This window comes from Macrotis lagotis, chromosome 5 (genome assembly GCF_037893015.1).
Source record: "Macrotis lagotis isolate mMagLag1 chromosome 5, bilby.v1.9.chrom.fasta, whole genome shotgun sequence".
Taxonomy (NCBI): Eukaryota; Metazoa; Chordata; class Mammalia; order Peramelemorphia; family Peramelidae; genus Macrotis; species Macrotis lagotis.
This window is the reverse complement of record NC_133662.1, coordinates 96989400-97003670: the sequence shown is the minus strand read 5'-3', so window position 1 is coordinate 97003670 and position 14271 is coordinate 96989400. Positions and strand designations below refer to the sequence as shown.

Genomic DNA, 14271 nt, shown 5'->3' with positions numbered 1-14271 from the left:
TCATGAACTATTCATGCCTTATACTTCAAAACATTTTGTCCAAGACATTCCATAAATCCTTTCAGAGAACATGTCTAAGCAAGATATATTTTCTTTAAAACCCCTTCCCCCAAATTGTAAAATATATTAGGAAGTCATACAAATAGGCATTTATCTACTGGTTTGAACCATCTTATGTCTTGGGATCATGTATAGAGTCACAGGGCTTCAGACTTCAATGTTCTCATTTTACAGATGAAAATACTGAGGTCCAGTGAGATTGATTTGCCCAGAGTCACATGGGAGGTAAAAATAGAAGCAGGATTTGAATCCATATTTTCTGGCTCCACATCCAAGAGTTTTCCCAGTATACCTTGCTGCCCCCATCATCTCTGCCAATATAATGTTAAGATCTACAGGCTTAATTATATGTCAATCCATGTTTTGTTTTGTCTGGATCTATGATTTCATTATTGGGTACTATTGCATGAACACTCCCTCCACTGTCTGTAACGGATAGTTTTGGGGGGTCTGTATTTTTGTCTGTGATACCATGTTGTTTCTTTGTGAGGCTTGCATATGGCCACACAGCTAATATGTAACAGGATGTGAAAACCCAGGTCTTCATAATTTTAAGATTGGACTTCTATTGGTATGCTGTGCTGCTTATCTATCTATCTATCTATCTATCTATCTATCTATCTATCTGTCTATCTAAGTCTCACTCTCTATCCAATCATGTCTGTCTGCCTCTCTATCTGTTTGTCTATCTATTTATCTGTCTATCTAATCTGTCTGTCTGTGTCTGTCTATTCATGTCTGTCTGCCTATTTATCTGTCAGTTTGTCTGTCTATTGAACTGTCTATCTTTCTGTGTCTATCTAACTGTCCATCCATTCATGTCTGTCTGTCTGTCTATCTATCTCTCTCTCTGTCTATCTAATCATGTCTGTCTGCCTATCTATTTATGTTTGTCTATTTTTTTATCTGTCAGTCTATCTATATCTGTCTAATCTGTCTGTCTGTGTCTGTCTATCCAATCATGTCTGTCTATCTATTTGTCTGTCTATCCATTTATGTCTATCTGCCTATTTATCTGTTTGTCTGTCTATTGAACTGTCTATCTATCTGTGTCTAATTGTCCATCCATTCTTGTCTGTCTCTGTCTATCTTTCTATGTCTAACTACCCATTCATTCATGTCTGCCTGCCTATCTATTTATCTGTCTGTTTATCTATCTATCTAGATATCTAACTGTCCATCCATTCATGCCTGTCTAACTATCTATCTGTATCTAACTGTCCATCCATTCTTGTCTGTCTATCTAAACTATCTCTCTCTCTCTATCTAACCTATCTGTCTGTCTGTTTCTAACTGTATCCAATCATGTCTGTCTGTCTTTCTTTGTCTTTCTATCTATTTATATCTGTCTATTTATCTATTTGTCTATCTATCTAGATATCTGTCTATCTATCTGTGTCTAACTGTCCATACATTCTTGTCTGTCTAAACTGTTTATCTTTCTAAATTCATTCCCTCCATCTTTTTTCTTTATGTAGATTGTGACAAGTATTTGAGTTTGTCTACCTATTAAAAAGCCTGTCAATGCCCTCTGGAACAGTAAGGACAGAAGGGTTGATGGTCTTGATAACTAATCTTTGTATTCTTCAATTTCAGGAGAACTGATTAACCTTGCTATGTATTGTGAAAGAATAAGGAGGAAATTCTGGCCAGAGTGGCACCATGATGATGACAATACCATCTATGAATCTGAGGAAAGCAGTGAAGGCAGCAAGACCCACACTCCACTGCCGGATTTCAGCTTCTATTCAAGGACAGAAACCTTTGATGATGAAGGGGCAGAGAATAGTATATCCCGAACGCCAGACACAGACTTCACTGGACACTCCCTCTTTGATTCTGATGTGGACATGGATGACTATACAGACCACGAACAATGCAAATGATGCTCAGGCATGCTGGCCCTCCTTTCTCAGAGCTGTCACCTCTTGGGGTCGGTCCAGTGTTCCCAGGTAGTGCACCACACCTCCAGGGAGGGAGAACTCCTGGTATGTGGCACATACAGTTCTCCTGTCTTAACTGGACTAGGTCAGCCTTATTTCTTTTTGTAACAAAAGACCAAGACAAAGAAAAAACCCACAAATAGTGGGGGGGAAAGCTGTTCAGATAGCTCCATTTAAAACACAAACAGCCAACAAAGTCAACATGGTTCCTGAAATCCATTTTTGTTTTCATGAGAAAACTAATATCTAAGTCAGTTTGGGTGGAGCCCTGGGCAGGGAAAACAGAGAGATGGGTCTATAGGGAAGTACACATGATAAAGCCAAGGGCCTAGTTGACAGAGGAATCCTTGAAATTTCTATACCTGCTTACAATGGAAGTAGTTGAAAGATGTCAAAATGGAAGAATGTAGTTTTTTTTTCTCCTGGTGGCTGCTTGTCCTGTGTGTATGTGAATTATATGTTCCTAGAGGCAGAATAAATCAAATCAACAAATATTTATTGAGCTCCTATTGTGTGCAAAGCACTGTGTTGGGTGCTAATCAGGAATATGCTTCTTCTAAGCTCTGCCAGTCACTCGCTGTGTGACCTTGGACAAGTCACTTAACTTTTGTGTGCCTCAGTCTCCTCTGCCTGTAAGATGGGGATTATAATAATTTCCACCTACCTACCTCACAGGGATATTGTGAGGATTCATGAGATACTATACAATAAGGCTCTTTGAACCTTTGGGAAGAATGGCGCTACATAGACATAAAATATCATTTATCTTTGTGATTTATATGTGTGAGGTACTGAGGGAAGGAAAGGAATTTTAGTCCATCAACTGGTTAGACAAGGGCACCATCCTAGCAGATGAAGTATATATACAGGTGGGGCACTTATGACTCATCATTCCTTTTCTCATCCTTGCTTGAAATCTTTTTTTTGAAAGAAGGCTGCAAACCATAGGACAACTGAAAACATTCTGATATTTTTCTGTGTCACTGAAGAATAATATTCTTTTTCTTGTCTGCCTCCTATGGGCTCAGTAGCCCTGTCTCTCCCACCCCCAGGATATTAATTTGCCATTTTTTATTTGAAGGCAGTAAAGCACAGATGAAGGAGGCAACATTTTATAGATTTGGGTAATTAGGAGCTTGCCTATTAAAAAAAGAATTCTCTTTTAAAAAAAACTAACAAAAACAAATCCAAGACTTTGTGGGAGATACTGAAAAGTTGCAGTAGGAAGAGAGCCAACTTATTCATATCAGAACACTTAGGCACTTCAGTGATAGGTGCTGCACAGTTCTACTAATGTAACTTCTGATATTTTAGCTTCTAGCTCTGAAAGAGGGCAATTACTGAGGTTAATCTGGTATTCTTAGTGATTTGCTCTCCCCTTAGTACTAGACTTTATTGAGATTGTTTTAAAAAAGGTATCTCTTCTGCTAATGATATTTTTGTAGATTGATGGAACGTGGGTTTGAGAATCTTTGAATAACAATCAGGAGAGACCTTAAAGTTCAGCTAATCACCTCTCATTATTGGTTCAGATAGTTTGGGTAGAGGCTAGAGGTTTGGATAAATCTACTCAAGAGATCTAGTCCATAAAGCAGCACCTGAGATTTCAAATTAACTAATCAGCCCCCTTCGTTGAGATTATGAAAGGGATAAAGATTCCACAAGGCAATGATTCTTTTCAGATTTGGGGGCTGGTAAAGAGGCAACGTCTTGAATCATGAGACCCAAATGGTGATTACAGACTAATTAAATTTTTCCTGGTTTAATATCTCAAATATAGTTTTTGTAAGGAAATTCTTAGGAAATTGCAGTTGAATCATAAAAGGAAAATAGGAAGAGCATTTGTGTCTCTCTAGGCAACAATTTTAGTGCCTTTGTAGAGAACATATAGCTAAAGTTCTGAAAACAGAAATGGGAGTGTGTGAGATCAGGGAAGTTTATTCCACAGATAATTGCCTCTAGGAATTACAGGAAGGGATTCTAGGGCTAACATCTAATAAAAACCATTCATGTCTGATAAAACTCTTTTGGTCTTTATGGAGTAAATGTAAGAAGTGCAATTGGAGCCAGGAATACCTACTGACTTCACCAACTCAGTTTTGAGTCTCTTTTTGGAAAAGGTTGCTATTCTCCTATCATCCTTTAGAGAAGGAGTGGAATGTTGTTGGGACAGGCTGGTCATGGATAAAATGACTGAAATGTGATCAAACTACTAACAAGGAAAAATGAATATAGTGAATATAAAGATGATACATATCTATTTTAAAATATCAGTGATTTTTGAATCCCTGGCAAAGAAAGAATTGTCCCTGAAATTCTAATCAGTATGGGTTTGGGAACCTTCTTTATTTAGTTGTTGGATTAGTTATAAAATTGTCTGAAAGTTTGCTTACAATCTGAGGAAGGCAGTGTGGTATAATGGAAAAGGAAAAGAATTTGGAGTCAGAGGATCTGAATAGTCCTGCCACTTATTGCCTGTGTGACCTTGGGTAAGTCACTCAATTACTTCATTTTCTTCGGTGTAAAATTCAATGACTTTTAAGGTCCCCTTGAAGTCTAAATTGATGAATCTTTGAATAGTGCCACAAGTGTTTGTGTATATGTGTGTGACATATATGAACTGCTAAATATGCACATGTGTATGCAGTTGTGTATTGTGAACATATGTCTAATTTGGAGTCTATTAAAATGGAGGCCCATCTTGCAAAAAGTGAATAGAAAGCAAATTTAATTCAGATGATTTAATCTACTTTACTTTGGTGTTGAATCAGAATTTCTTTTTGGGAACCTCAGTGGGAGTTTGCATCTCTGTAGACAATTGTTCATGTAAATGGAAATCTGACTATTAGCTAAGATAACCATATAATACTTTTGTAAAATGAAGTCTAAAGCATAACAAATATTCACAACATGTCTGTAACTTGAAGCAGTCTTCCATTTTAAATCCCTAAACTTTTTCAGAATTTCATTTTCTTTATATCTGGGTTTGGAATTTCCTAGTCTTTGCTGAAAAAGTGTTTTCTTCAAGAAAGACCTGGAATTTGGGAAGATGATAGGAGGGGATGTATCATTTGTCTATATTTGGAGGACTTTCCCTATAGAACTCTTTTGGGAAATCAGAAGACTCTCAAACCAATCATATTATCACTTCCGCTGGCAAAAAGCAAAAACAAAACAAAAATATGGGCAACCATGAATGAATCCCAATCAGCATGGTAAAAGGGAAAGTATAATGAATTAGGAGACAGAGGAAGTGAGTTCAAATGCCACATCTGCTACTTACTTCTTGTGTGATCTTGGGCAAGTTAGTTAACTTTTGTGTACTTTAGTTTCCTCTACTGTAAAATGAGAGGTGTTGGACTTCTGATGGCTTCTGAGGTCCTTTCTATCTCTAAATCACTTATCTTGTTATCATTACTAAAATTAATGTTTTAATGAGTCACCCATGGTGGGGCATTATTCCTTTATGCAGAAATTAAACAAACATTTATTAAGAATCCACTGTGTTCCATAGACATGCAAGGTTTGGAACATATTAAGTTGAAAGTGAAGCCTTATTTTCTCTCAAGTAGTTTACATTCTCTTAAAAGAGATGATATGCACATATTTAAGTACAAACATAATAATAATCCAAAATAAATTGAAAGTAGTTAAGGGAATAAGGGCATTAGCTGTTTAAGGGATCAGAAAAGAACTCAGGAGAAAAAGAGCTTGAATTAAGAGTTTGAAGGAGGTAAGGGAATCTCAAGTGGAAGAGAGGAGGGAGAATGTTCCGGAGATGGAGACAACCAGGATAAGGGCATGGAGATGGGAGATGGGGTTTCTGTTTCTGTGTGAGTAGCAGCAGGAAAGCTATTTTGGCTGCATCCTAGAGTGTTGAAATGGGAGTAATTTATGAAGAATTTGGAAAGATAGGTTGAGGCCAAGTTGTGAAGGGTTTTAAAAAGCCTGTTTTATCCTAGAGATAATAATTGTCATATAAAAATAAAGAAAAGTAACATTAGTATTTTGTAAACACTAGCTTTGTGGACCAGTAGGAACACTTGTAGGCCAGATCTAAGCAGCAGGGCCTTCATTACTTATATCTCTCATATTCTGTATTTTAGGATATCTGCACAAAAGCAGAATGGGCAGAATTTGAATCGGAAATCTGTCAAGGCTTTTAACTTGACAAGTTGAAAGAAAGCATAAAAATACAGTCTCTTAGAATAGCAAAGGATCTTAGAGATCAGTTAATTCAGGCCCTTTGTTTTTAAGTTGTATCTTGTTCTGGTCCCTCTGACCACTCCCCATTCCTCATTTCCTTTTCTAGTCATTATGTTAAGTTTTAGCAGAAAATAAGATTGCAAAGGGGAAACCTTGAACAAGTTGTCCCAAAGTCCAAAGACATATAATTTACAAATTGTAACTTATATTTACTAAAATTCACCATGCTTGGACATATTTCACAATTTTATAAATGATCAATTCAGAAGCCCAGAGATATGAGGAATTTCCCCAAGGTCACACAGCTAGGAAGTAGCAGGTTATGGATTATAAATGAAGTTTTTTGACATCTAGTTCAATACTCTTTCAAGTAGACTACATTCATCTTGCTCTTCCCCAAATCCCAAATGACTCTTCCCATTTTCCTATTTCCTGGTCTCCCAGTCTTGAAGGCCCAGAAACCTCTTTGATTTTTTCCTGTACCTCACTTCCCATATTGAATCAGCCACATGGTTCTGTTTTTCTTCCTTCAGTGTCCTTCAAACATATTCTCATAATTCTCACCAAACCTGGAGTCAGAAAGACTTGATTCAAATAGGATTCAGATACTTAGTGTGTGACCCTGGATAAGTCACTTAATCCTATTTGCCTCAGTTCCTTATCTGTAAAGTGAGCTGGAGAAGGAAAGGGCAAGTCACTCCAGTATTTTTACCCAGTAAAGGTTCATGAAGATCTGGACACAACTGAAAGGTCTGATCAACAATTCCCACCAAAATTCAGACCATGATAGACTCTTAGCTGCTCTCTCTGGTTCTAATCTCTTCTTCCATTCTAGTCCTTCCTGATTAAACTTCCAAAAATCACTTCTTTGATCATGTCATTCCCTTGGTCAAAGACCTTTATCACATAGAAACTGTGGCCATTCAAAATATTGGCTTAGTATCTGACCCTAAACTTACTTTTCCAGGTACTTACTAATCTACTGTTCCTCCCCTATGTGAACCTTATACCCTAACTACACTGTCCTACCTATTATTGTCTGAACCTACCTTGCATTTTCCAACCTCTCTGTCTTTGATCATACTCCCACTGCCAGATTATCCTCACCCCTCTCTTCTCCTTATCTTAATTATAGTTATCCTTTAAGATCCAATACTAGGTTCTTTTCTACCATGAAGCCTCCTTTGACCACTTCAGTTTATAGTGATCTCTCTATCCTTTGAATTTATAGCCTATATTATCATGGTTTAGTGGAACGTGGAAAGAACAGTTATGTAAGAAATGCATTTAAGGTTAGAAATGGAACTCAAATTATAGCAATAAATTGTGCTATTTAAATTCATCATACATTACTTTCATCCTCATAATACAGAAAAGCAAAAAAATTAAATAAACTGAATTTCAACAGGAATGCAAGGTTGTATGGGTGTTGGGGAAGGGACAGAACTGTCGTAAAAGATAACAGATAGGAAAATAGTTTTGAATTTCAAATTTAAATGAAGTTTAGTGTTTTTGGTAAAGAAATTCCTTTTAGGGGCAGCTAGGTGGCGTAGTGGATAAAGCACCGGCCCTGGAGTCAGGAGTACCTGGGTTCAAATCTGGTCTCAGACACTTAATAATTGCCTAGCTGTGTGGCCTTGGGCAAACCACTTAACCCCGTTTGCCTTGCAAAAACCTAAAAAAAAAAAAAAGAAATTCCTTTTAAATTTAATTTTTTTAAATTTGTGGTTAAAAAAACACACGAACAGATAGTATAGTGAAAGACTCTGTGGGGTCGGCTAGGTGGTGTAGTGGATAGGGACCAGCCCTGGAGTGCCTGAGTTCGAATCCAGCCTCAGACACTTAATAATTACCTAGCTTTGTGGCCTTGGGCAAGCCACTTAACCCTGTTGCCTTGAAAAAAAAATGAAAGACTGTGTGACATAATGGAAATAGATTAGCCCTAGAATAAGAAGACCCTAGGTTCAAGTTGCACCTCTGTTACCTATTACCTATGATTAATTTAAGTAAGCCATTTCATACGATCCCTAAGTTTCTTTCTCTGAAAACTGAAGAGGTCAGTCAGATCTTATCCTTCTGGTTCTTGATCCTGTGATCCACCTGATAATGAAGAAGGTGATTAATAATATTTATTAAACTCTACTATGTAGAAGGAAGGGCACTAGGTGGTGCAGTAGAGAGAACTCTGGGTCTGAAGTCAGGGAGACCTGAGTTCAAATGTGGTCTCAGACCCTTACTGTGTGACCCTGGGCAAGTCACAACTCTGTTTTTTCAACCATAAAATGAGTTGGAGAAAGAAATGGCAAACTACTCCAGTATCTATGCCAAAAAAACTACATTATGCCAACGACTAGAGATTCAAAGACAAAAGTAAAGCAGTCTCTGCTCTCAATTAACTTATTTTCCAAAGGTGGAGACAACATTTCTATATCTAAGTATATACAGAATATACAGAAAATGAATATAGATAGTTTTGGGAGGGAGAGTATTAACACCTGGAAAGAATTACAAGAGCTTTGTAAAGAAGTGGTCATTGAACTGAGTCTTGAAGGAAATCAGAATCTAAAACTTGGAGGTAAGGAACATGTGCATTCTAGGAATGAGGGACAAAAGTAACTGAATCAAAGAGTGTACATTAGGGTTTAATGAAGAAGGACCCTGGACAGTTATGAAGAGTAATTAGATTCAAAGTACTCATATTTTTTCAAGCTGGACTCATCAGTTGAGCACCTTTTTCTTGCTAGCAGACAGCTCAAACTGCTCTAGGGGTGTGTGTGTGTGTGTGTGTGTGTGTGTGTGTGTGTGTGTGTGTGTGACTGCAAATCATCTGGAAAGGGATTCTTGCCTTTTAAAGGTCTTAAAGAGCTTGTCCTCTTTAAGTTCTTTGTGTTGATCATTTGTATGAGTATTATTTTCAGAAGGAGGTAAATAAATGCCTTTGATATGAAACAACTCAGGTTATTTTTCTGATTATTTTCTGATATTTTCTGATTAGTTGTGTTTTCCTCATCAAGACTTTGAGGCTGGATCCAGGTTTTCTAAGAGGAGCAGAGTTGGCAAAACACTTTCAAATAGAAAGCATATGGTCCAAATCCATATGCCTGACAAGCAATTTATTCCAAATCTTGAAGGTCTTATGAAGATTATTCACATAATATTGCTATAACTTACAAAGTTTAGAAGTATTTGGTATTGGTAGTGATTTTAACACAGCCTAATTAAACTCTGTTGTACCTATGGCAGAGGCTTACAAATACAGATTGTGTGTGTGTGTGTGTGTGTGTGTGTGTGTGTGTGTGTGTGTGTGTTTGCCCTTCTTTGCCCATAACTTTCCTAGTTTTTGCTTCAGGTCCCTGTTGGTAAGTTTCTTGGCTCAGGAATCCAGGCAGGTGTTGGTCATGAGGACTGTCTTGAGGAGTGTGAGTCCAGCAAATCACGAGACTGGGGCTAGGGATGTGTCCTCTTCAGGAATACTGACCCCCAATGTTTCTGGCCTAAAGGACTTGTGTCTAGATCTAGGACTTAAATCAAAGCCTTCCCTGGAGTTCTGCCAAACAAAAGGAATTGCTTTAAAAAGCATCCCAAGGATTGTCCTTGCTCTCTTCCTCCTCCTCTCAAATTTCTAGAAAAAACCCAAACCAACACTTTCTTTTTAAAAAAAAAGATTTTTATTGACATCTTTTGTTTTTACATGATCTATATTTGCCCTTACAATCTACTCCTTCCCTCTCTGATAGTCCTCTCTTGTAATAAAGATTTTTTTTAAAGAGAAAAATATTCAGGAGAACCAATTATCATATAAAAATACCTGATATTATATATAGTATTCCTTTCTTGCCAACCCCACCATGCAAAGAATTTGAAGAGGAGGCTGGGAATATCTTTTTCACAATTTTTATTTGAGGCCATCCTTGTTCTTTCTAATTTTTACCAACTTAATTTTCTTTTTTTTGTGTCACTTTCAGTTTTATGTATTTTGCTTTTATATTACGTATGTATATTTACAGATTGCTCCCACTTTGTGAGAGTTTTCTTGTAACAAAGTAAAACACTTAAGTAAAATTAATAATAGAGTGATCTCACAGGAAAGTGCATGCAACTTTTCACACTGTTTAAAAAAAATGAACAAATCTATTTTTCTCTCCTTCCCACTCCTTACCTATTGCAAAAGTAAAAGGAAAAAATTCCTCCAACAGATATACATCATCAAGCAAAACATTTTCCAAATGGCTGTGTTCAGTATCTATCTAATCTATCTATTTATCTATCTTTATCTTAAATACCTCATCTTTCTGTAATGGATATAGTTGTATCATTGATTCTCAGGAATCTTTGGTCCTTGTGTTGATCAGAGCTTTTGCAGCTCTTCATATTCAATTGTTTTGTGATTATTATTGTTTCCATTTATGTTGTAGTAATTATGTACATTGTTTTCCTGGATCTGCTTACTTCACTTTGCATTGTCATAGAAGTTAGGCCATGTTCCTTTGTCTTCAACATAAAAGCTAATTTCCCATTTCAATATTGCAACTGTAATAGTGTAATTCCAAGACAATGCCTGCATGAAACCACAAACAATTATCTAATCTAATAAAAGAAATCCGTTGGTTGAATGGAGCAATCAGCACATTGAATTTGACAGCTTTGTCTCAAAAAAAATTTTTTTGTTAGTGTTGCATGGACAATCCTTTCTTTGTGGTTCTTGGTTGGCTTTTTTTCTTGCTCTATGCAGTTTTGGAAAATAGCCACTGCTTATAATTTTGAATATAATAAATCAATTGTTATTTAAAGCATTAAATTGATATTTATCATTATTAATTTCATCAGTCATAAGCATTTATGCAGCATTTAGTTTTCTTCTCTTGTTGACAGCCATTGATTTTTGTCTGTCATGGCTCCTTTCAAAGGAAGATGATTATTTTGTCCTTGTGGCATGCCATGCTTCATCCATCCAACAGATTTCTTACTTTACAACCTTGTTGTGACCAGTCAATTTCTTTTTCCTCTTATAAGCACCAATACTTTGAAATGCCATACTAATTTATTGCTAATGAGCAGAATTATAGAGGGAATATGATTATGTTTTTAGAGTATCTTCAAAAAAGGAAATCTTTTTCTTTCTTTTTTGGATTTATTAATTATTATCATTTTCTTAGAGCAACTTAAAATGAGATATATCCCCTCCTGTTTGATTGGAACTCTCTGTGAGAAGTTCTTTTGGTTCATTAAAACAGAAATCATGTCCCTATGGTTTCATTTTTACCTTTGACAAATTGCATCTGAAATGTTTTGGAGCAATAGGCTAAACACAATTTTCAACTTTGCAAGGGAGATAGGTTCCAGCAGTGGTGACAAGTTTGTCTTATTTCTGTCATGATGAGTTTACCTCAAGTAAGCCTTTTGGAATCAGACCTAGTGCTCACATAGTTTTTTTCCAGTGAACTGTCCTATGGAGGATGCTTGACAATTGGAATTTCTCTGATGGCTGGGGGTTTCTGGATAGTGATAGTAAGAAAAAGGATAGTCTGAGTCCTTTATTTAGCAGCATTGGTACATTTAGTGGGAGGAGAGGGAATAATTATGTTAAATCAATATGAACTCTAGGGGTGAAAAAACTGAGGTCTGCATTTCAGATCGGGCAACCTCTGCTCATGTTTTCTTGGGATTTAGCATCTCTCAAGCAAATGAAAACCAGCAGGTTGAGAAGTCGAAAATGAATGTATTTAATACATACAGCTGATGTTAGCATGTATATAAGTGACTAATGCAGGGGACCATTAAAGTAATTATTCATCATTTTTTTTTACTGATAAAGAAACCAGGGATATCTTAGGTATATTCATTCATGTATATATATATATACACACAAAACTGTATAGAAATAGCCACACACACACACACACATACATGTATATGGCCTAACCCACTGGTGTCTTGGATATCCCCTATTTTAGACCTCTAGAACCTTTGGGCAGTTGAAGTTCTTTATTGCAAAAATGCTGCATTGCATACATTTTAAAAAATCCAATTCAACAATTTTTCTTTTGAGAATTTTGCAACAGTCTTTGAGAGAGAAAAGGAGACATCCTTAAGTAGGTGAGGTCAAGTGGTACAGTGTTGGATTTGGAGTCAGAGACTCTGGGTTTAAGTATAAGCTCTGCTACTTATTACCTAGATAAACTTGGGCCAGTCATAGTATCATAGATTTAGAACTCAAAGGGGACTTGGAAATCATCTAGCCCAATTTTCTCATTGTGATCCAGACAAGGTAAGTCACTGGCCAGGATCAAATAGGTAGTAACCAACAGAGTTGACCAAGTTGATCACTTTCCCCCATGTATCATATTTCCCCCAGGACTCAGTTTCCTCATCTGTAAAACAGGGGAATGATTTTCATTGGGCTAACTGACCCAAAAAGTCCCTTCCACCTCTAAACCTAGGATCCTATGATCACTTGTTTAAAGCTAAAAATACAAAGATGATGCCTTTTTGGAGTATTAGGTAAATCAACAACTATTCAGTGGTTACCAGTGACTAAGGAAGGAAGACCTTGCAACCTTGGAAGGAAATGTGCAATTTCTATATTGTATTTTACACTTGAAAAATGTATTTCTCTTTTTGAGAGTGGGATGATTTGGAGTAATTCTTCTGTGAGTTCTTCCTTTTCTCCATTTTTAGTACCAGATGGTTTAGAGCAGGGTTTCTTAACCATTTTTGTTGTGTGTCAAGGACTCCTTTGGCAATATGGTGAAGCCTATGGACCTTTTCTAATGAAAATGTTTTCAAATGAATAAGATAAAATACCTAAGATTACAAAGAAAACAAATTATATTGAAATAGTTATGCAAATCTATTCTTAAAAGTCATAGACCTCAGGTTAAGTATGTCTTCAACATTGTTGAAGATGTTTTCAATTCCCTGATCTGAACAAGAGACACTAAATCAAAATAGTGTACAGATAGACTGGATCCCCTAAAAAATCATAGCCTTCGTCTTCTATCCACTTCTCTAAGAAAGATTAATTTTGACTTCATAGATAATGATTGATGACTTTTAATTTCCCTCTAAATCTATAATCCTGTTACATGTTTTAAAAAAGATATTGGCTACTGTGTATATCTGATATTGTTTTGTAATTCACTGTATCAACACTGTTATATTGTGTTATGTGGGCAGGTTTTTAATTTTCAGAACATTTGAAATGGAGTTGACCAAACAATTTTGCAATTGGTTGGAATCCTTATTCCTGAGATACCCGAGAGTGACTTTGGTAGATATCTGTACAATCTCTTTTTGCAAGTGTCATGAAAGAATACATTGCAAACCAAGGACTTTTAATCAGTGGAACCTGTGTCCCATTGTTTGTTTCTTGACCTACATGAGACAAGTTACTTTAGCACTGTTATTACCACTAGTTTATAAAGCCATATCTAAACTTGTATACTTGATTGTAAGATAGATTTGGATTGTGCATTAGGTTGATCACTATGTATATATAAATTTGTGAAAATCTGTATATTTGATCTCAATGCTCCATGTATCTGATGTGTAAATGATCATTAATGGATATGAAATTATTCGAGTTCTGTGTCTTTATTTCAAATGTGCCCAGTTCTTTAAAGCATCAAAAATTTATTGATGCCTTTTGTTTTTCTATTCCAGCATTTTCTTTTTTAAAAAAATTTATTTATGTAAAACAATGGGGTTAAGTGACCTGCCCATAGTCACACAGCTAGGTAATTATTGTCTGAGGTCACATTTGAACTCAGGTCCTGTTGACTCCAGGGCTGCTGCTCTATCTACTGTACCACAAAGCTGCCCCATCAGCATTTTTTGGGGGGAAATGGCCCTTATTATAGTCTCCCTTATAATCCCTGCCCCATTGTCCAAAACTCCCCCAGTAAAAATTAGGCAAAAACAACAGATACTGTGACCAAGTCTGATATTGCATATATATATATATATATATATATATATATATAATTGAACCCTTCAGGGCAGCTTGGTGATACAGTGGATAGAGAGCACTTGCTTTGGAGTTAAGAGGATGGGAGTTTGAATT

The 14271-nt window shown here is 36.3% G+C and overlaps 1 protein-coding gene across 1 annotated transcript in view; it reads left to right on the top strand.

Moving 5' to 3' along the window:
* The window catches only part of FAXC (failed axon connections homolog, metaxin like GST domain containing), a 97023-nt gene extending 82972 nt beyond the window's left edge, over nt 1-14051 (top strand). Inside the window, exon 6 of the mRNA XM_074187219.1 lies at nt 1657-14051. Within this exon, the coding sequence (XP_074043320.1) occupies nt 1657-1946 (290 nt within the window). The 3' untranslated portion in view covers nt 1947-14051. The remainder of the gene's footprint in view (nt 1-1656) is intronic.
* Nucleotides 14052-14271: the final 220 nt, after the last annotated feature.